At 37.0% G+C, this 24,241-nt stretch overlaps 2 protein-coding genes across 2 annotated transcripts; one reads left to right on the top strand and one right to left on the bottom strand.

Annotated features, from left to right (window-relative positions):
- Positions 1–525: 525 nt before the first annotated feature.
- On the bottom strand, positions 526–8,165 carry LOC578205 (enkurin domain-containing protein 1). Its single transcript, XM_030979722.1, has 7 exons — positions 8,045–8,165; positions 5,118–5,385; positions 4,260–4,432; positions 3,614–3,736; positions 2,929–3,095; positions 1,728–1,864; positions 526–727 (listed from the first exon to the last, which is right to left on the bottom strand). The coding sequence occupies exons 2-7, from the start codon at positions 5,320–5,322 to the stop codon at positions 567–569; spliced, it is 966 nt and encodes a 321-aa protein (XP_030835582.1). The 5' UTR covers positions 5,323–5,385; positions 8,045–8,165; the 3' UTR covers positions 526–566.
- Positions 8,166–8,184: 19 nt separating this feature from the next.
- On the top strand, positions 8,185–21,818 carry LOC578284 (uncharacterized protein C2orf81 homolog). Its single transcript, XM_030979160.1, has 10 exons — positions 8,185–8,415; positions 9,382–9,633; positions 10,164–10,326; positions 10,742–10,811; positions 11,460–11,800; positions 12,206–12,463; positions 16,462–16,565; positions 19,909–20,087; positions 20,846–20,970; positions 21,516–21,818. Exons 2-10 carry the CDS (start codon positions 9,497–9,499, stop codon positions 21,795–21,797), a joined length of 1,659 nt encoding a protein of 552 aa, XP_030835020.1. The 5' UTR covers positions 8,185–8,415; positions 9,382–9,496; the 3' UTR covers positions 21,798–21,818.
- The last annotated feature ends 2,423 nt before the right edge of the window (positions 21,819–24,241 follow it).

The following is a 24,241-nucleotide window of genomic DNA, read 5'->3' as shown; positions in this document are numbered from 1 at the left end:
TCTATTGTTGATGCTTTCTCTCTCTGAGTTCTTGTGTCCTCAAGTTGTTTCTCCTCATCCTTCCAAATGTAGCACATTTTGCTGCAAATGTAGCTAAACTGTGATTTCTCCTTTTTCCTGGATTTTGTAGCCATTCAACGAGTACGCTCCTCCTTGACATTCAAATTAGCTTGATGCATTTCAAGGTGTACATTATGTCTTCTTCAGACATCAAATATCCAAGCAGCTTTCGAAGCTACCTTAAAGAATGTTCACATTGTTGTTGACATCCCTGAATACATAAATCTTACAATTGTTGCTCCCTTAACAGATGCCGTGGACAATTCTTTCACAAAACATACACATGTCCTTTAATATACCCTCACTTTCTCTCTCTCTCTCTCTCTCACTCACTATGTTTGTCTGTCTCTCTGTCTCTCTCCCTATCTGTCTCACACACTCTCTCTCTCTGTCTCTCTCTCTGTCTCACTCTCTCTTTATCTCTCTCTCTCTCTCTCTCTTCCCCCCCCCCCTGTATTCACGCTCTTTCACAGTATACAGCATTAAATGTCTGTGTCTAGTTCTTTCTAGCTGTCCACTTTAACAAAGACTTTCCGCCTGGTGAAGATCTTGATGGCTTCTTCCACCTCTGACAACCGGTTCTCGATCTCCGCTTTCTGGTTCTTCGCTCGCAGGGTTTCAACCGACAGAGGAAACTTCCGCAGAGTGTTCTGGAGGTCTTTCTCCTCTATGGGGAGAAAATAAAAACAAACAAACACAGAAACAAATAAATAAACAGAGAATAGAGAATTGAATGGAGAAAATGTGTTAATATCATGTATATATGTTTTGTAGGATCTGTTTCTTCTATTTAATCATCTTTATAAAAAAAAGAAATTACAAACATCTTTTCCAACATATATAACCAACTAAAGGTGTATTGATAATGCATGCAAGGTTAGTTGTACAAGCACTCTGGACCCTTATCTGATAATTTCTGTGTTAATGACTTCAGAAGTCGAAATTGGATTGTCTTAATGAGGTCAGATCCTTCAACAGCAAATATCTTAAATTTTTCAGGCAAAAAGATAATCATTTAGAGCATTGGAGAAATTAGCATCTATTATTTCTTTATTTGCCAAGTGCATTTCAAATTTTTACTGCTAGCAAAATGGACATATACAGGTACAGTCAAACCTGCTTTAGTGACCACCTGCCTTCAAAGACCACCTGTCTACAAAGGCCACATTTGTTGTTTCCCTTGAAAATGGTTTCTCATTGAATCGTGTACTAAAGGAACCTGTCTATAAAGACCACCTGTCTACAAAGGCCACTTTCTGTGTTTCCCTTGGGTGGTCGCTATAGACAGGTTTGACTGTATATGTATACCAACATTGCGACAATCTCTTAAAAACAGTTCTATACAAGTTGTTTGGCTTTCTACTGGTAGTCTCCAGTCCAAAGTAATTTGAGCGAAACCTTCTATTACACATGTGGACTGATAGAAATGTAATACAGTCAAACCTGTTTTAGTGACCACCTGTATACAAAGATAACCTGTGTACAAAGACCACATTTGTTGTTTCCCTTGAAATGGTTTCACATTGAAACATGTAAAGGAAATTATACATAAAGACCACTTTTCATGTCTCTCTTGGGTGGTCTTTGAAGACAGATTTCACTGTAATATGTTGTACAAACAAATAAATAGAGCAGTATCTTCTTGCTAGACAACAACTGTCACTTACTCTCTTTGAGAATCTCCAATGTCTTAAGTCTCTCTTCCTCTGCCATTTTTCTATGACCAGGAGGCATGTCAGGATCAGGCATGTTTCTTATCCTCTCCTCTGACTCTCTCTGCCACTGGTTCTGTCTGCTTTGTAAGCTGGAGTTTGAAAGATATGAAAGATATGATGGAGCATTAACATCTAGCACAACAAGTTAATATTACTTATAAAGAGGAATAAATTCCCTATTTTTTGCCAAAAATTAACATTGTATATTTGTGGTTTCATGCAAGTATCCTACTGCTGGAAAAGGAGAGGCTGAAAAACCTAAGAATCATTTCACAAAAACGTTTGCTAACAACCCATTGAAATGTGTGTATTAAATTTATCACACGTTTCAATGTGTTGTCGGTAAACTTGTACTTATGATGGTTTCATGAAACGATGCCAAAATTTTTAACAAAACTACCAGCTTTAAACACTACTTCTGGAAAAGGAGACAAGGTAAAAACAGAATTTAACAACACAATTTAACAGTTAACAACTAAATTATTCATACCCAGAGCTGCCAACCTCCAGAACAGAAAATCAGTAATCACAAGGCTTAAAATCAGTAATTTCTTAAGTGGTGTTATGAATCTAAAAAAAAAAAAACGCATGTCAACACTGCGTGGATGCATCCCGCACATGACTGTTTGGAATTTTTTGGTGATTTTACTCACACAAAATTGCTAAATATTGATTATCAGGTCATGACAACACATCAGTTTTTCATGAAAAATTGGCTTCTATTAAGAGAATACCGCCATACTGCACAGCACACACAGCACACAGCATACGATAAATCATATTTACGCAGCAATTTTTTTTTTTTTTTTTTTTTTAAATCCATAATTTTAGACAACATTCTGTAATGATCGTTAATTTTCGTACCAATTACGGGAAATCCATACTACATGTAGTTGGCAGGTCTGCATACACTTACCAACTTTTTTCTTTTAAGTGTGTGAAAAATTGATGTGTCCCGATTCATGTTTCTTGAGAATGTGACACATTACAGCCTAATTCAACAAAGGCCCTAATTCTGCCAGTCTACATTTCATTCTTGCGTTACGAAAAACACAAAGCAGCTCAAAATTTACATGGGTTATGAATAATTCAGTTGTTTCCTGTATCTATGTTACAAATGTTTGGATGAAAAGAGAGATCAGTTTAGACTTACTACTTTGGTGTGTGGCCTCTCTTGTATCTCTCCATATCTCCCTCCTTTTTCTTTTGTAGCGACTCCAGGGCTTGCGCCGAAGGGGGTCTCTGGGGTTTGACCTTCTTGGCCAGCTTGGCGTTGTGTGCGATGAAGTTGGTTGCGCTTCCGTCTACATGAAGACTGACCTGATGATATCAAAGAAGTGCAAAGGTATGAGAGAATTTTACAGGCCTATTCTTATTATTTGATGTGAATTACAATAATATTAATAATAATAATAATAATAATAATTTGTTCATTAATATCAATGCTGTTCTTCCTGCTTTTACCCCAGAAATTGCCAGGTACCTATTTACACATGGGTGGTGTTAGGAACCTCATATATTCATGTCTGTTAATTATATGCATGAGCAGAAAGACTAGCGTGTGAAGGGGTGATTTTGATTAAAACCTATGACTGTGTTTGTCACAGGTATTATTTAATTTTGTTTTGTATCAATACTGTTGCTACTGTTGTGATGTGAAGTGCATGAAGATATGATATGATCATACAATCTAATGTCACCTTGTTGTGACAGTGGAGAGTGGTAAATGTGGATTGATGTCTTGGGCACTCATCTTTCTAAACCATAATCTAAGAAACCATAGCCTATCAAAACATAATGAACATGATATGATTGCTTAGATATGGTTAGGGTCATACCTCTGATGAAGCGCTACTAGGGCGGGGTGCGGGGCTTGGAGAGCGCCCTCTTGAGACTGCTCCTGTTCGACTGTGGGATCTTAAGTAGTTTGCTGAGGCCGGCCTGGGAGGAGGTGGGGATTTCTAACAGAGAGGAAAGAAAAAGTCCAAACAAACAGTGGTTGAGTGGAATATATCACTTCAAGTAAAACAAACTTCATGTAGACGCTGCTTGTAGTATTTGCACTAAACTGTACTGTCCTTATCTTGACATCAACCTACATCCATAACTTCCAAGTCAGAAATACAGGATTATTATGGCTTAATTAGAACAATTAAGAGACTGATTATTTGAAAATTTGTTCTGATAAGTAATTTGTAAATTGCAAAATACTGTACATACTAACTAATTTATTGAAAACACATGTCCGTGTAAACCCACAGCATGAAGACGTTTTTTGGTTGTTCTTTTTGTTGCTCAGACATTTTCTTATCTAATTAGAATTAGCACATCGATTAGAAAAAACATATTAACATGGATGTCTGGAATCTTGTAACAAACATAACCATGCTGAGTTGGCAGGAAACACAAACAGAGAATACATGCATCAATGCAAAATAATAAAATTGGAATAGAAATGTTATTGTACAAAGAAGACAGACTTACCTTGAGGTTTTCTGTGACCTTCGAAGCAACAACCTTGTATTTCTCAGACTGCGGTAGCACTTTCATAGGTTTATTCTTTTCAACGACCTCCTCCCTCTGTTTATTCCTGCTCTTTGACTGTATCTGTCTCATTCGCCTGACATTGTCTTTGCTGAAGTCCTTGGGCTGGGGTTCTGAAAACACATAAATGTACAAACAATTTTATAAGTACAGAACTACAGATACAGTGATTGATTCGCATGGTAGAAAATATATCAAAATCCAAATTCATTAACGACTTATTTTTAAAATGTAACATCTATTGCAATTCATATAAATTTGGAGAGAAAAAGAATATTCCAGATACTTATAACAGCACTGTTTAAAAAAAATTAAGATAAAGACAAATATAAAATGTACATGGAATGAAAATTATATCAGAAATAACAGATCCAGAGATCCAGAGCATCTTATGGGGCGTTTGCAAAATCCTATATATATAAAACTATTTTACCAGTAAATTTGTAAACTTTGTGCATGAGCCTAGCAATTTCTAACTAAGCTTGCCCTAGAAAGAACTACATGTATGTTTTTGTGTACATAGAGAAAGCAAAGGTCAATTTCTAATTCTAAACAACATGAAACAAAACCAATTTTTCAAGGTCTTCATCAACATAATAATTACACAAATATTCTGAAATGTAAAACTCCAACATGAGCAAAATGTTTTGTTGTGATTCAATTATGTCTGTTACCATAAATTTTAATCAAATCAACAGGAACAGGACACAGGTGCAATGTTTCATGTTCTGTACATTGTACATGCTGGTACTGAGCACCAAGAGATACACCATACATACAATCTACAGTTGTACATACTCTGCCTCGTTGGTGGTCTGTAGACGTTCTCCCCTGTAACAAGTAGATTGCCGACACTGCCTTGGGCCTTGGTAGCAATTTCATTGGCCTCTGGCCTCACTCTTGGGGCGGGTCGACTGGACTCGGCTGACCAACTTGACCGACGCTCATGCCCACCTGACCGGGAGTAGCCTGGATCGGTCGGAATTGGGCCTGAAAGCATCATCTTGATACTCTTTCAAGGGACTTCTATATGGAGATGATGCACCAGGAAATAACAAACTTCTTCCTGTAAACAAGATAAGATTGAAATTAGAAAATGAAAATGAGAAAATAGTACATCCACCTTTAAAGAGAAGGTTGAGTTCTGGGAAGAGGTGAAAAATAATTTGTGAGCGTTATCATTATTATTATGCAATATTAGATCGCGTAGTCCCATATACATCTATCTGTGTACAGTGCTTGTAACTTTACCAAGACTGGGCCGAATTTCTTATCATTTTGATGATTCCAGAACCTTGCAGTGGACATCAATACTTATATGCTAGATGATCAACCTTTTCTGATCAATTCCACAACGTTTCTTTTACAATGACCAGAACTCAACTTCAAATTAAAGGAGTAATGGAGACACTACGGTGAATGGAACTTCTCCTTTAAACCAAGAGTTTATTAAATTCATGAAAACAATTTGTAAAAAATAGGTTTCCTTATCTTACCAGAACCTGTAGATTGCTACGACACTGGAGCCCATGTTAGGTCTATGAATGGGTTAGAAGAAGGAAATTCTAAGAAATCTAGGGTCTGTTATGTGTTGTAAAACTTTTGCTGAATTTTAAAACATCATGATAGTTCAGGAATATTTTCACAAGCAAGGTATCACCTGATATGTACTTGTAAACCAGTACTCAGTAGCTCTATGAATTTTAAAAATAATTTATGGCCTGTTTCTTGTCATTTTGAAGGCCGTGACTGAGAAACAATCATGTCTTAATAATAATAATAATAATAACTATTTCTTATATGGCGCTTTTTCAAGAGGGCCCTATCAAAGCGCCTTACAGATATATATACTATTACTTGAGTTTGGGGATGGTCGAAGCACACTTTGTGTAGCCCATGAATGCATAGGTCTACCGGTACTAATTTTATACTGTAAATTGTGATTATGAAGCTTGCTGTCCCCTCTGGCTCTGCTACACACATTTTGAGAAATGTTGTCTTCTCTTCTTTACTTTAAGTTTCACCAGCGGACTTTTTTTGAAGAGTTTTTCTGAACCTCGAATCCACTTTGCGGATGATTTAAAAAATGAATGAAATAGAGCTAGAATAAGGATTAGATTTAGAGCCGGTCTAAAATCTAGACTCTAAATTTAATTGAATATCAACTAACTGGTATCATGTCTGTTTTGTCAGTTTATTTCATCAAAAATTGATATTATGTGATTTATGTCGACATTTTGAATCTTTCAGTCATATTATGATATTTTTTGGACATCTTTGTCAACAAATTGTTTTAGTTCTTGGTTTAGTTACTCTTAAATATTCTTCTTAATCTTAATTCTTATGATCAAATCAAAATACAGTTTTTCTTGACAAGCTTGTCAAAAGAAGGCCTGCTTCATGTATCGTACGTCACCATCGTCGATTAAAGATTAAAGATTAATCAAAATTGCCATGGCATACTTAATACAAAATATTATTAGTATCATGTCTGTTTTATCAGTTTATTTCATCAAAAATTGATATTATGTGATTTATGTCGACATTTTGAATCTTTCAGTCATATTATGATACTTTTTGGACATCTTTGTCAAAAAATTGTTTGTTCTTAGTTTAGTTACTCTTAAATATTCTTCTTAATATTAATTCTTATGTTCAAATCAAAATACAGTTTTTCTTGACAAGCTTGTCTACATATATTTTTTTGTCATGTGTAAATTTGCAATATTTGTTTGTTATATATTTGTAAAAATGCAAAAGAAAAAGAAAATCAAACAGAAATAAATAAATCCAAAAAAAATTTTAAAAAAAATAAAAAAAGAAGGCCTGCTTCATGTATCGTACGTCACCCTCGTCGATTAAAGATTAAAGATTAATCAAAATTGCCATGGCATACTTAATACAAAATATTATTAAATAATAGCTGCTACAAAGTACAAGGGCAACACGTAGACTAGAACTTTAGCTTACATTTAGCGCATGCGCAAATCTTTCATTCGATCTCGGCAAATCGCAGCCTCATTTTACTAAATTGGCGCCGACAAGGGCCCTTTTTATTGGCTATCGCTGTCTTCCATTCACTCGATGTTAGATCTAGGTCTAGATATAGGATATTTGTGCGAGGAGCAAGCTTAAGATTTTCTGTTGCGCTTAAGTTAAGTAGGCCCTCTCTCACTTAAATTTCTAAGCCACTCGAGCGTGTAAACTCAGTCTACAGTGCTCAATGCGCAAAGTTCTTTGGGGGCAAGGGCAAGGCGCTAGCCGTTAAAAACACGACCGTTAATTGGCGACTTCTCGGTCCAGATTGTTTCAACAATAAGTCAACATGTCTCTAGATCTAGACTAGTCTAGATCTATGCAGAACAAACTCAAAGACAAGCAAAGTCAATTATCATAAAATACTGAATTAGAGGACTATTAATAATACTATTAGCCTTTGAAAACCAAGGCAAGAGATTATATGCAATGCGATATGCGGATCAAAAAAAGTGTGTGGCTGCTAGCTACTGTCAGCGGACGCGGACAGAGGTCGTAGGCCGCTACCGACGGCGAATTATTTCATGCAAATCCCCTTCACACCGGGGTGCACTCCAGTTGAAGACTACGACTCGCCATTCATTTCGTAGTTTCACTAGCTTTGAAGCAAGTATCGATCCATAGACATTAATAATGACAATCAAATTGTTGTTATGATATCGAATAATGTGATTTAATTCATCATTTACCTTTTGTTATGGATGAAATTGGGCCATTTTGTCGTTATATTCTGTATGTTTTGAAGCTCTAGTTGTAGAATCGCATAGCTTTCTCACGCCGATTGGCCAATCAGCGATCGCGATGAAATGACACGGGTTCATTGAGCATGCTCAATAGCCTTAGCAACGACAGTTTAGTGAAGTTGATTGTACGTGCGCGTACGTGCTCCGTATACATCTCTGTGCAAAAGGAGCATTAACAATTCACCCTGGTCCCATATGCAAAAAACGAAGCTGGTGTGAAGCAGAATAACAGAAGTTTTAATTTCTCTTAACGTTTTTCGAGGAGTGTCAAAATGTAGACTTCAGGACATGTTGAATTCTAAAAGATTGTAAAAGTGGTAAGTAATATTAATGATAATAAACGGACGAAATAATAACAAGTTTGTAAAATAAAGACTCATTTGTTTTGTCGAGTCAAAAATATTGTCGTTCACTTTGTTTTCATTCAATTTAAATTTCAAACATAAACTTGAGAAAGGGATTATGCCCCCCCCCCCACCAGATCTCTAGATGTTTTTTCTGAAAGTCAGTTATTGAATATGTTAACATTCATTGACCAAACTGTCATGACGGCTTGGGTGATGGCACAAGGCAGGATTTGTCTTGTCTTTTTACTTTTGTTTTCAATTGATGTGATCGAGTTGAGAATGCATGAGAGAGACGGAGCTGAAAAAAGTTGAAACTGAATCATTCACCATTAGACTATCATTATAATTTAAATAACAGTCTATAGATCTATTTGTAGTAGTACTAGTAGTACATCTAGGTCAACATTAATGTTACGTTTAATTAACTGTGTTGGGCCTAATGATTATGTTTATAAATATGATTTGGTGTCCAAATTTCGGGGACATTAATGGCGCTAGTTCAGAAGTCTATCCAAAATTTGACCCGTAACTCCGGCGTGGAGATACCCTACTAAAACATACCCAAAATGAAGTAAGTATTCATCAAATGTCCAAATAAAGGTCATGATTTAAAAGTTGATATGTTTGTTACCTGTTTCATGTCAATTTTCTTATTCTTTTTGAGTGTTTTTCCTAAAAACAAGGCTTATGATATACACTTTCTCACAGGATTCACAGCAAACTGAAGCACAATACAGTTGCATACCATACCGACAGTCGGGTGCGGGTGCGCGCGTGAGTTCAGTTAGCAACCGTAAACTAAGATAACAGTCCCTAACTTAATAAATTCTATTTCCCCCCGTTTACTTTGTACGTGCAATAGATCTATACCTTTTCTTTATGCACTATGGATGCACATTCTTTGATGGAATAAACGTTTTTGTCTTTTTCCTGCAGGATTATAAAGTTAAAGGATAAGTGTGTGGACAATCAAACAAACAAATAAGCGTCTGTCAAACGAGCTGCTGTTAGAATTCTTTGAACAACTCTTTTGATACCGGGAAGCCCAAACATGTCTCGGGCGACGGTGTCCAAGTCCAGGGCTGAAAAGGCCAAGGACAAGGACAAAGACAGGGGAGGAAGTACATCGGTACCGGTACCACCGGTCAACTCAGACGTGATACCGGGAAGATTCACAGAAACTGATTGGTAAGATAATAACCCATTGCCAGCAGGACTAGGGGCCTGTTTCATAAAGCTTTTAATTAATAACAAATTCTGAAATTCGAAACAAATTCACACTTTAACAGAAAACATGAGAATTGATGCAACTTACAAACAATGGAATCAAGATCTTATAGAACAGAAAAGTTATTTGCCATTTACACTTACAATAGGATAAGAAATTGCAGACTCAGAAATACATATCAATGTTGTCTCATCTTGCCCTTCATTTTCTATCCATTCTGTATCTCTATCCTTAATTCTGTCTGTTTATTGTTTTATAATCTCTATCCCCTTCCTGGAATTTTTCTTATTTCTACCTTCTCTCTTGCTCTCTATCTCTCTCTCTTTTTCTCTCTCCCTCTCCCTTCCCCTCTTTCTTCTCTCTACTGTACATCTTTTTTATATTATTCATTCCAATTACTTCTCCCTTATCCATAAATTGATAAATTGATAAATTTTCCCCTCATCTTATTTCTCCTAATTTTTTCATTTGTGTTCCTTTCTTTTTTCAGGAATTCTATGCTTGATAAAGAGGATGGGGAGGATTTCGTTATTGATATTGTTTCAAACATTGTCGACTCTGCCCTGACTGTTATCTACGACAACTATATACAGAAACAGCTCCACCCCTATGTAGTTACACAGGCCAGAGATGCGATACTTCAAATCATTGAGGTAAGTATAAGGAGGATAGAAAACTGTCAGTGAAGATGAATTATGGTACATGTTGTCTGGCCGCTATTAACCAGTTGCATCCTTTTGGTGGGCACATAACAATATTATTGAAGTTAGTTACTTTGTCGCAGGGATGATGATTTATTTTCAAATGACCAACATGATGCTTTTAGATCAGGAACATTAAAATACATCAATTGGAATCAGTGACCCCCCCCCCCCCCCCTGAAAAAAAAAAGAAGCATGTCTTTCATAGTGATTCGATTCTGCATCTATTTCAAACATTAAACTTGTTTTATTGAGTTTATGCAGTCTCCACGCTTCACTATTTTTTATTAAGTATGCATTCTTAAATAGTTTTAAATGTACTTTAAGATATTGAATTATTTTGTTGTTGTTGAATATTTGTCTTCAGTGGCAGTTTCTTGCTCGAGATGAAGGAGAGACACAACCAGAGAATGATGCAACATGGCTAGAAGAAGATGGTGAGTTGATACAGTCCAGTTGACCTCTTTTCAATATACAGTTACCTTTGCATAACTCATGCAAGTTAAATAAATTTTTGACCAAACCTATGCAAAACATGTGTTCTTCACACTTGGTCAAACCATTTTTGCGGTCCCAACAGATTCAACCTATGCAGAGTTAATTGTATTTGAACAACTACATATATTTTGATATATCAATCCTGTCACACTAAAAAGTCTTTTCTTCTCATTTTCAATTTGAAGCTGTTTCTATACTTCTCATTTTCAATTTGAATCTTTGTCCCTTTCTACCTTCTAGAGAAGAGAATTGTTTGTAATCTAGCCAAGACAGGATGAAATGCATAATTGTATAAATGTCACAAGAGACTCAGGATATATTGAAGTACTTTGTGTAATCTGTTCTTGTAGTGTTTTTTTTAGAAAGAGATACATCGTATTTTAGTAAGATGATTATTTGCTCAGTGTATTTGAGAATGCAAATGTATAAGTAGAATTTGTACTATAATGTTGCACAAGTGCAACCAACGTTTTGTAGTACACATGTGGATACATCAGAAGTTCTAGTTGAATTTTGATGATTACACAACAAATCATGAATTATTTCTTACACACTTTTTGATGGTTTGTTTTACCATCCTCATGCAGAGCCCATGCCCTGCGTACCCGATGCCTGGGCCCAGGGTTCCGTTCCCCAGAAGAACCGACCACTCATGTCCCCTCTGCTCTCGGAGCCAGGCACGGACATCACCGACGTGACCGGCATGTCCCACCATGTCATCCTTGAGGACGTTGTCTGCGAGTCGCACGCCGATATCGAGCTTGCAGATGGAGAGGAGGAAGGAGGAGAGGAAGATAAGGAAGTGGATGGGGAGGAGGAGAAGGAAGAGGGAGGGGATCAGACCGAAGATGTGTCAGAGAGATTGGCAAACGCAGAGCAAGAGGAAGCGGAACCAAAGAGTGAAGAGGTCATCATAGAGGAGACTAAGGTAGGGATTGTAGCATTGTTCAATTTTCCGTTAGTTTCACAGTCACAGCAATCATCAACACAAAAAAGGATTTTTGTCTGAAAATTCATTAATATAAATGTCCATTTGCGTGCTTAAAGAAAGAAAAAAGATTAGCATACATGTACTTGTAGGTAAATGCCTGTTTTTGCTCTGTTGAATTTAGCCAATAATTATTTTTCCTCTTCTCATCTTATGAACATATCAATGTCATTCCTTTTGGTTAGATATTTGCCCACATTTAGCTTTGAGCAGCTCTGTTCGTTTTCTTTCAAACATCCAGGAGGTTTTCCTTTCAAGACAGTGATATTTGCAAGCCTTTAAAATATCCTCATGTATTTTATCATGTTTGAGGTTTATTTTGTTCTCAAGATTGTGTTCATGCAGGTATTGAACCGGATCTTCTTCTCAATTTTTATTTTCTTCCCGCATATCCAGGCGAAACAAGAGGCCCACCGTCCACGTAAGCCAAAGTTCAAACCCCACAAGGGCCGGGTACGCTCGGCAGGGCTGAGAGACATGCACAAGTCCTTGGACGAGATGGAGAGGGAGGTGCTGGAGGCAGAACGGAAGGCCAGCGAGCCCAAAGTCGTCAGGGACTCCATCTTGGATCACATGCCATCATCATGCCATTCGATACTCAAGGTTAGGGTCAGAGGCAATTTATTTGTGGTTCAGTACTTTTTATGATTTGAGTGTAAGCTTATAGTTCATGTCAATCAAATAATTAGATACATGTTTGCATATTGTTTGAACCGTTTCTCTAATCGTCAGAGGCGCAATGGCTCAGTGGTAGAATAGTGGTCTCATAACCAGGAGGTCGTATGGATAAAGGATCAACATATGCCTCCCCTCCCCCACCCCTGTAATTTGTAGTTCTATTATCAACTGAACTATTTGGTAACTTCATGATACTATAGGAGGGGATGGTATTTTGACAATTGTTTGATAAAGTGAAGTGAAAAAGAAAGAAGATTACATTAGATTATTAAAAATCTAAGTAAAATGGGACCGATTTAATGTTCTATAGACACATTCACTTATTGAACACATTAGTAAAGATCATATACACTAATAGGTCCCCATTTCAATGTATTTTAATGACCCTTTGCATGAAGTTCTAAGTGTACAATTATAAATAAAATTAATTTACAGCGTGGCAAGCTGTTGTAAAGTATGTTCTCTTTAAAAATGCTTACATGTATTTCCTCCACTGTAGAAGAAAAAAGCATTGCCGGGGTTTAGACTAGTGAGTATTCATTGAATGATTCACTGAAAGATATCTCACACATCTACTTGTGGGGTTTAGCAGTTGAGCAATTTTGAAAGGAATTCTCACTTTCTTATAAGAGTGAGGACATTTTGGTATCACAACACAACTTTTTAGATTTCAGATGTGAAAATCTTCTCGGGAGGGGCAAGGGAGCCCCTCTCACACCACCCCTGGGGTACAGTGTCATGTTCTTCCCTATCGTTTTATAACTTCTTCTTCGTTGCTCACATGCAGTGTTCATACCATTAGCAAGAGTGAGAACATTTGGTATCTGGTATCTTTTTATACTTTAGAATTCATCATATTCTTAGGATTGTAAAGGGGCAATTCCTCCTACCCATCACACACAGGTCACCTTCATCTATACACTTCTGTTGTATTTCTGTTTTTCTCTGTTCACTGACTATATCTTTGGAAAGTGAAGACATTAGCCTATCTGTGCACACATAAATGTAGGAAAGAATTAACATATTGGATATTGGAGGGGAGCAAATTTCTCTCCAATTTCACTTTGCCTATTCCATTACTTTTGCATGTTTTGGCAGTAGGCATTGCATGAGATGAGATATGAGATAGTAGAAAAAAGATTTACTCCTTTTGCACTTTAACAGAATGGTAAATTGACACTACGCAAGACGTTTGTTCCTTCCATTTCTTTTTTATGCCTCCGCCACCGAAGGTGGTGCCGGAGGCATCATGTTTTCGGGTTGTCCGTCCGTACGTCCGTCCCGTTTGACCGTTATCACAATATCTCAAGAACCATTTAAGATTTAAACTTAAGACTCGGGAATAGTATTTATCACCATAGGAAGACGATCTGATTAGATTTTGGAGTACGTAGGTCAAAGGTCACAGGTCACAGAGGTCAACTTATGAAATTCCTTGTATTGAGTTTGTTAGCGCGATATCTCAAGAACCATTTGAGATTTAAACTTCAAACTTAAGGATAGTATGTATCACCATAGGAAGACGATCTGATTAGATTTTGGAGCACGTATGTCAAAGGTCAAGGGTCACAGAGGTCAACTTATGAAATTCCATACATTGAGATTGTTATCATGATATCTCAAGAACCACTGGAGATTTAAACTTCAAACTTAGTGATAGTGTGTATCACTATAGGAAAACAATCTGATTACATTTTGGAGCACGTAGGTCAAAGGTCAAGGGTCATAGAGGTCAACTTATGAAATTCCATACATTGAGATTGTTTTCATGATATCTCAAGAACCACTGGAGATGTAAAAACTTCAAACTTAAGGATAGTATGTATCACCATAGGAAGACGATCTGATTAGATTTTGGAGCACGTAGGTCAAAGGTCAAGGGTCACAGAGGTCAACTTATGAAATTCCATACATTGAGATTGTTATCATAATATCTCAAGAACCACTGGAGATTTAAACTTCAAACTTAATGATAGTGTGTATCACCATAGGAAGACGATCTGATTAGATTTTGGAGTACGTAGGTCAAAGGTCACAGGTCACAGAGGTCAACTTATGAAATTCCTTGTATTGAGTTTGTTAGCGCGATATCTCAAGAACCATTTGAGATTTAAACTTCAAACTTAAGGATAGTATGTATCACCATAGGAAGACGATCTGATTAGATTTTGGAGCACGTATGTCAAAGGTCAAGGGTCACAGAGGTCAACATATGAAATTCCATACATTGAGATTGTTATCATGATATCTCAAGAACCACTGGAGATTTAAACTTCAAACTTAGTGATAGTGTGTATCACTATAGGAAAACAATCTGATTACATTTTGGAGCACGTAGGTCAAAGGTCAAGGGTCATAGAGGTCAACTTATGAAATTCCATACATTGAGATTGTTTTCATGATATCTCAAGAACCACTGGAGATGTAAAAACTTCAAACTTAAGGATAGTATGTATCACCATAGGAAGACGATCTGAGTAGATTTTGGAGCACGTAGGTCAAAGGTCAAGGGTCACAGAGGTCAACATATGAAATTCCATACATTGAGATTGTTATCATAATATCTCAAGAACCACTGGAGATTTAAACTTCAAACTTAATGATAGTGTGTATCACCATAGGAAGACAATCTGATTAGATTTTGGAGCACGTAGGTCAAAGGTCAAGGGTCACAGAGGTCAACTTATGAAATTCCATACATTGAGATCGTTATCGCGATATCTCAAGAACCACTGGAGAATTTTCACTTCAAACTTAATGATAGTATGTATCACCATATCATAATATCTCAAGAACCACTGGAGATTTAAACTTCAAACTTAATGATAGTGTGTATCACCATAGGAAGACAATCTGATTAGATTTTGGAGCACGTAGGTCAAAGGTCAAGGGTCACAGAGGTCAACTTATGAAATTCCATACATTGAGATTGTTATCATGATATCTCAAGAACCACTGGAGATTTAAACTCCAAACTTGTTTAAATTGCTCTATGGCGGAGGCATCATTTTCGACTGCGCGCAGTCAAAATTCCATCTAGTTTCTCTCTCCATGACTTTCTCTCATAAGGAGATGGTTTATGTTCCATATTTCAGCATATTCATCAGGTCTTCGGGGATCACACTCACAGAGACACTTCCATGTTTTATGTTTGTGGTGTCATATTTAGTTTTCATTCAAGTATTAGATGGTTGTTAACGGTAAAGTGTTAGACCAAGGACTACTGTGAACACATTAGTAAGACTAACTGTTATATCGCAACTATATTTTTACAACTGGACTATAGTGCTTGCTCACAACCTTGGTATCTCTCATTGCAAAAGTATGAAAGATAAAACCTTTCAAATTTCGGGAATTTTGTGCAGGGGTGCATTTTTTAAATATTTCAGAATGCCAACACACCTCATACACACTTTATACAAAAAGTAGTGGAGATCAAATTTTGAAATGTGTGTACCGGTAGTCAATCACTATGGCTGTGGATATTGCAGTATCAGTTTCAAGACCGATTCTATGTTCAATTCACCTTTTAGTAATACATGTACACTGATATATATATCATGATGTTCTCCCCCTGGAAAGGTCTGTCAGCCATAGGTCCCGGTGTGCTTACCTTCAGGCATATACTTGCTAAATCCCATAGCTCTGCAAAAGCATTCAAACAAACAAATTTGTGCTATGTATTGAGGTTTTAGAAAGTACCATACCAATTCATTTCGATTGGGGTGGGGAAAAGGAGACCACTATATGTGTGACACAATGAAGCGTCACTGTGCAAAGCGAATGGCGGTATACAAAAAGTAAGACCTGTTTCCTGTTTCACGATAATGCCAACATTTCTATATAGGTACCCAGCTGCAGGTACCCAGGCCATGTCTGACCGCAGTCACTATAATCCATTTTGTAATTGTCTTTGTGTGCAGGTTCAAGCTGGCAGACCACCAGGTAGCAAAGATGTCAGTTATGATGACAGGGGCAACGTTATATCGGTCGTTCGACTGGACCCTGACAAGCTGCCGTCACACAGGTAAGAATGTCCGCTGAACCTACACCTGTCGAAAGGGCACCTGTGATAATAATAATAATAATAACAATATTTCTTGTTTACCCAGGGTAGCTTCATTAGTATTCATACTGTTCTCCCTGAGGGCCCTGCAATCATATTATTACCCCAGTCATCGGATTCAGGCTTACCCGCACACAATGTATGCACATTCTCCACTCCCTGGGGAGCATTTCAGCCAGGCGTCATTTTTACAAGCGCACACTTGCCTATCTAAGCACATTAGCTTTCGCATCCTACCGGGTACCCATTTAACACCTGGGTGGAGAGTGGCAAATGTAGATCAATGTCTTGCCAAAGGACATTAGTGTCTGCAGGAATCACTTGATAATTTGTTGTACCACCAAATTGCTAATGGTTAGACTTTCTGTGCACAAAGCCTCACAGTTAGCTCAAATTGGGGTTGGTAGAATTCAAACGTAATTTGCTTGCAAATCCTGCATGGTGCAAAACATACTGTCTATCCACAATCCATTACATTTCACTTAACATTGTACTCGGTAAGATTCCAAAGTAGTGTGTGTCCAAATCCTGAATGCAGCTAAAACAAGTTTATATGCGCAGTGCGTCGCAGATCACCCACACTATATTTTGTGAAATTCCAAAGTTATGCTTGTTGAAATATTGTGCACACCAAAAATATTATACAATTATTGACTGGCAGGGGGTGTAATATAACATTATTTGGACCGCTGAAGGGAGTTATATTTCCCAAGTGGTTATATTTTCCTGAAGCGCGCAGCGCTGAGGGAAAATATGGTCACGAGGGGAAATATAACTCCCTTTGGGTCCAAAGAATGTTATATACCCCTGCCAGTCAATAACTGTTATATTAGATAGCCCTTTTTTGTGGGGGGGGGGGGGGGGGGGTCCAAAAATTGTTTGCCCGAAAAAAAAAATTCCCCTTTTTTTTCGGAAATTACGGAAAAATAATCTGTCGAGATAGTTCAAGAAAGAAAAAAAAACCTTACAAAAAAAAAAATTATAAAAAAAAATTGGGGAAAAAAAAAAAAAATCGAAAAAAAAAAATTTCTTACCTAAAAAAGGATTTTTTCGGGAAAAAAAAAAAATACCCAAAAAAGCATTTTTTGGGGAAAAAAAGAAAATGTGGAAAAAATAATTTCAATGGAAAAAAAAATTCATGAAAAAAAAATATTGAAAAAATTAAATGACCCTCGGTAATGGTGTAATGTGTGTAATTGGTGACATACAGTCCTCAAGAGGGCGACATGCATTGATTAAAAATATATTCATTTCACCAGCTGGTTAATATAACACCGAAAAGTGACCGGCCAGGAAAATATAACAATTTGGATCCTCACAATTGATATCACGTGACGAGCTCTGGACCAATCACATCTCGGTATCTGTCTAAGCTATCTAATATAAGAAAATAGTCCTGAGACATCTTCTCAGTTGGGACATCAGAGAATATGGATAGCTTTATTGTGTTCCAAGGACAATCATCTCCAGTGATAAGTACCCCCTGGAAACTACACCTAGGATAGACTCTCCCGCGAAAGTGAATCTCCAGACAAATAATCTCAGGACAGTACTTACATTTACCAGTTGACTGCAGATTTTATTTTTTGTTCTTAATGTCAAAGTTTAAACAAATATTGATAAATTACAAAATTAAGCATGAAAAGACATCTAATTTCTTGGCATTTACTGCGAGGCAGAGCTGAATGCTTCAAGATGATTCTTCATTAGAACGGCCTTTGTCGGCGACATTCTCCTGTTTGACCTTTCTATACAAGTACATGGTTCCGCATGTCTATTGTCATGATTCATATTAAAAAACAAGTTTGTGTTCATTTTTTGACATTTTCTCATAAGAAATTGTCGAAAGTTGGATTTGAGGGACAAAAAAAGATTTATGAGAAGGTAAGATTGAATGTTGTCACTCCCTGTTCGAAAACAAACTTCAAGCTTCTGTGTAAAACTGAATGTTTGTGTTTACACCGCAGTGCACAAGATGTGTCAACACAAAGCACATTGTATACAATAATTGACCGTGGACTGTTAGTATATGTTGGGGTAGGATAGAATTTCCATGTATATTTTCATTTGATTTTTTGTACCACCTTCTGTTAATTTCTATCACAACATTTGGTCTACCTAAAATAGAAATTACGTACTTAGTAAAGAAAGCATTTATAGCCATGTGAACCTCCAGTAGTTGCCTATGTGTAGCTGTCTTAGGAGCTAGTTGCAGGTTGTTTCTCTTGTAAAGCTGTGTAGGTATTGCATGGGGAATTGTCTGAATAGTCATCTAGTGTGGGGGTGGGGAAGGGGTGGCTAGTTCTTTGTTTTTGTTAATCATAAGAGGTACAGTTTCTTGGTAAACCTGTACTCCTATATTATGTTGGAAGGATAATTAGGTCATAATATTTCTTTGTTAATCCAAGGATAGGTGGATGTATAGAATTATTGTTTTTTAAGCTTTTTGAATTTGATTGCAGGTCATTTTTGTTTTATTTATTTATTTATTTATTTATTTATTTATTTATTTATTTATTTATTTATTTATTTATTTATTTTATTTATTTATTTATTTATTTTATTTATTTATTTATTTATTTTATTTATTTTTTATTTTTTATTTTTTTTTTTGGGGGGGGTGAGCGGTAATGGTGAGAATGTTTATTCATGTTCTCAAAGTTGCATAATATGTACAAAATATGAAGCAACTTGTAATGCTGTTATTGGCAAGATATTGTACAGGCTATGCACTTATTTTTGTAAAAGCTGTGGTCAGAGGAGCACTTCAGTGGTTTGAGCAGTGGTCCTTTGACCATGCAGAGCATAGCGTTTGCAAAACCACTTCAGTAGATCCATTCATTTTTGTAAGCAACCTCCCACTTGCCTAATTAGCATTTTTAAGCAATATAAAGTTTCATTGGTCTGCCTCTAGGTAGCTCATCTGCAAGTAGGTCTCATTGCTTGCTTACTCAAAGCCTATACTTGCTTTGTCTGTGGTCAGTCTACTCCCAATTCAGGGCTCAAATTCAGCAGTTGCCCACATGCTATTGGACACCTAAAATCCCTCCAGGCAACCAAAATTTTCTGTCTAAGTCGTCCAATTGAAAATATTTCCATTTTTATTCACATATTGTGCTTTTCTCTGTGAAGGTCATGAAAATTAGTGACCGATACAATCACCTGCAGTGTACATGCAGGTTGCTTGGCTATAGCAACCAAAACAAACTGTGACACATGAGTTCTGCTTAGTATAGACCTATGGTATACTTTAGGTCAATCGACACACAAAGATATTATTACATGATTCTTTTCTTGTTTGCAGAGTGAGGACGCAGTATGCAGTGGTGGACCCTGCGGTGGAGGCGGCCCACGCCCGTCTGGTCGCCATGAGAACGGGTCGCTACATCTCCCAACAGAAGACCGAGATGGCCAAGCAACAGGCAGAGGTCAGAGCCATGACAAAGAGCCGTGGTATACCTACATCGGACGGCACTAAGACTGGTTAGTTACAGATCCATATAGGACCCCTTCGACAATGTTTAATTAGCAATGTCTTTAAAATGCATCCATGCTTCACATTTTTTATATGCACACTTTGAAGATTATCTTCAGTTATGGTATAGTCGAACCTGTCTTTAGCGACTGCCCAAGGGAAACACAAAAAGTGGTTTCTGTAGACAGGTGGTCTTTGTAGACAGGTTCCTTTAGTACATGTTTCAATGAAAAAACATTTTCAAGGGAAACTAAAAAGGTGGCCATTGTAGACAGGTGGTCACTAAAGCAGGTTTGACTGTGAGCTATAAAAGAAAACTGGGTATGGGCTCAATTGCGATTGTCTGTTAGGTTAGGTTAGTTACAAAGTAGTTTTGCTCTTTTCAGTCGATATATGTTCTGGAGTTCAAATAAAACTAGTAAATGCAGTTAAAAGATGTTAATTTACATTTGCCACACTCCACCCAGGTGAGGTAAATGGGCTCCTGGTAGGAAGAAATTGCTTCAATGCTTTAGCACCTTTTCGTGGTAGCTCGTCTAAAATCGGGTTAATGATGTGATTGCAGGGCCCTCGGGAAAACAGTAAAATACTGATAGGGCTACCCTGGGTAAATAAGACATATTATTATTATTATTATTATTATTATTATCATTATTATCATTAATGCTGAATGGACATCACTGTACCTCTAGTGAATCTGAACACGGTGACCAGTTCTAACACTTCAATTAATTTCACTGTCCCACTCTATTCATTTCCATGTTAGGTGTAAAACCTTTGAAGACAGCAGCAAGCCTCGCTACTTTAGCCAGCAGTCACCACTCACATGGCACCAAACACATGGATTACGCGGCAGTACCCGGCGGCATCTCACCACTTCCTCCACCCCTGGTAAGTTATCATGGATAATAGTTCTATGCATACAAGCAAGATCAAATATTTTTGTAGTGAAGTATTTCTCATTTAGCAAATTTTAATGGATGAGGTGTCATGCAAAGTTAAAGAAATCTCGAATATTACAAGGTGAAATAACTCTAGCTAGTCTGAAATACAGTGATAGTTCAAAATTATCATATTAACAAAATCAACAAAATATGAAAATGAATGTGCAATATAATTTTACATTACTTAGTATAACTACATTCAGAATTACTTTTGGGTGGTCCATTAGTTTTTGAAAATCAAATCTTCAGAAACAAAGTCATTTAATGGTTTCCTCTTTCTGATCTTTAGTTTAGAAATGAGCTTTGAGGGCAGTGGAAAGGATCTACAACATTAATTGCATGTTTTGCTTTCCCTTACTGCTTTCTTGGACACACTCAAAGCAAATCTTTTTAAATAGTCGAAATAGATTCCTAGATTTGATTTACCTTGCATAATTCTAACTGACCGCAATTTTGACCCATCATGCCCATTTTTTTTCTCTCTCAACCCAGATTGAATCCATGGAGCTATCACCGGGCGTGGTCGTGAAGGAGGGCAACCGGGTCAAGCGAGGCCCCAAGCCCCAGGCACGCTACCACGACTCCATCACCTCGGCCAAACTCCGCTCACTCCGCCCCGTCCACCAGTTAGACATGAGGGACGCCCAGCTGGCCGTGGCCGATATCATCAATGCAAAGGGCCCCCTGCTCCGCGCACTTCCAGTCAACGAACCCATCCCGCCCATAGCAACCCGTCCGACCCCGCCCCCTCCCAAGTCCTTACAAATGGCTTGATCGAAATGAACAATTATGGGACTGTGGTAGAATCAGATGACATAAGCATGTATTCCATTCATGACATGGGGAGAGTAAGTTTTCTTCATTGGGGTCGAACATTGCCAATTTGAATATTAAGGGAAAAGAGAGTTTGATGAAGTATTCTCAAGATTATAAGTAAATAACAGCATATGTTTATGAATATTATTCTCATCATTCAGAGATATAAGTTTTGTTTGAATTTATGCAAAGTTTTCGTAATATTCTGCAAAGATTTAAGCGTGACTGGATATGTCAGGGATCATCCTCATTATCATCATCATCATCACCATTATCATCGTCATCACCATCACCATCATCATCATCATCATCAACATCAACACCAACACAGCCTTCAATATTACAATGATATTTCCCAGTTTGATTAGAAAGTCAGGGAGGAGATCAAAAGTCCTTTTTTTTAAAATTAAAGGTACTATTTAACATCATCAAGCCATTGAATGCGATAGAAAGAAGAAGGGAAAATTGATATTTACAAGCAATATGACTATTTTCTAGTGATTTTAAGGGTACTACTGTTAATATTTTGCTTTGTACTTCAATCTTGCAGACACCTATTCATATATTGGTACAGTAAAACCTGTATATAAAGACCGCTCAACGGAAACATGAATAGTGGTCTTTATAGGCAGGTGAACAGTGGACTTTATGTACAGGTTTCAATGAGAAACCATATTAAAGGGAAAACGAAAAATGCTGTCTTCATAGACAGGTAGTTGCTAAAGCATGCTTGACTGAATAATTTTCTACAAATTTGATTTTGAGAATAATTACTTTGCATATGATAATGGAAATGGATTGATGACCAAAACATATGCTGGCTTTGTTTTCAAATGTATTCAAACAGTCATCAAGGCTAGAATTTTTTGCTCTTTTCTCATTCACAAGAGGTCAAGGTTCAAATGAACATGATTGTTGTGCAAAGCAGTTTGACCTCTATCTCATTCCTAAACAATACCATGGTTCCTATAGGACTATACATATAACACCATGACAAAGACTTTCAAAAATTTATCAAAAATTTACCAAAAGCCAATTTCCATAGTCTAGCGCATCATCTTCGCCTATGCCATGGTTTCCAAAAGCAATACAACAATTTTGATACTTTTTTTTTTATTTCTTGTAAGTCTTTGTGATTATGTTATTTGCAGTAATAATATATCTTCACCAAAACCTGGATATATATTATACAAATAATGAATGGTTATGAGTTCAATAGTGCGAATATTTTCATGAGTTGAAAGATTAACATTCTATTCAACGAGGCGTCAGCCGAGTTGAATAGAATTAATGTTAATCTTTCAACGAATGAAAATATTTGCACTATTGAACGAATGAAAAACATTCATTATTTGTTTTATACAACATCGAAGAAGATCTAATAGAACGTTAATCAACAAATTATGCTTTACTCCTTATTTAAAGATAAATTCAAGTTGGATTCAAGCCTTCTCGATTACATTCAGATTGCCTTCGCGTCAGATACACGCAGGGATACGCGCGCGCACGGCAGAGAGGTACGCAGTCTGCATATAACCAAAAATGCACGGCGCATATAACCAAAAATGCACGACCGTGCAATATACCATCTATTGAATATCATGTGACCAACAATCCTCCAATCAAATGACAGGGATCCACGTAGGTGTTGTATAAACTATTATATTGATGATATGAAATTTTGTATAAAGGCTAATATACCAGTTTATATGGATGTGCATATTTGTAAATATTATATGTGTGTATAAACTTTATCATTCCTTTGTATATGCACAACTAATCATATTTTTTCCAGGCAAATATGGCACTTATGTATATAGATTTGATAATTGTATAATGTATTCCTCATTCACTAGCATTGCTTGTGTGTGCAAGAGAGGCATTAAAAGATGTACATATATCACTAAATACGATCCGTAAAGATGTCTTCATTGTTCATTGGTTTGTGAAGCCAGGATGTAAGCGATATTATTTTGGGGCTCCTTTCTTAGAATGAAGGAAGTTTATAGGATGCTCCAAGTGTATATGATTTGCGCTCGCCCTTTAGCCCACTAAAGACCTGTTCATATATGAAGCGGTAAATCGTGGCAGTTTTTTGTAAGGTGTAAAATGAATGGCCCTGTCGTATTCACTGAGGTCTGTGTTATAGTACACAGAAATGTGAACTGTATTACACTTGTGTCGTCATAAAAATAAAAAATCGCTGCGGGTAACTGCGTCATATGTAAACAAGGCAAAGGCAGCAGTATCTTGTAGAATGCTCCAAAAATATAATTACTCTTGCCCTTTAGCCCACTAGGTAGGTAGCAGTATACCTGCCCAAATGCTTGCTCAAGAAGGAAAGATAGAAAGATAGAAGGATGGAAAATGTAGCAGTGGGAGGAGGGAGAGTAGCAAAGATT

This window comes from Strongylocentrotus purpuratus, unplaced genomic scaffold (assembly GCF_000002235.5).
Source record: "Strongylocentrotus purpuratus isolate Spur 01 unplaced genomic scaffold, Spur_5.0 spur5_scaffold_10, whole genome shotgun sequence".
Classification (NCBI taxonomy): Eukaryota; Metazoa; Echinodermata; class Echinoidea; order Camarodonta; family Strongylocentrotidae; genus Strongylocentrotus; species Strongylocentrotus purpuratus.
This window is presented reverse-complemented; position numbering and strand designations above follow the sequence as displayed.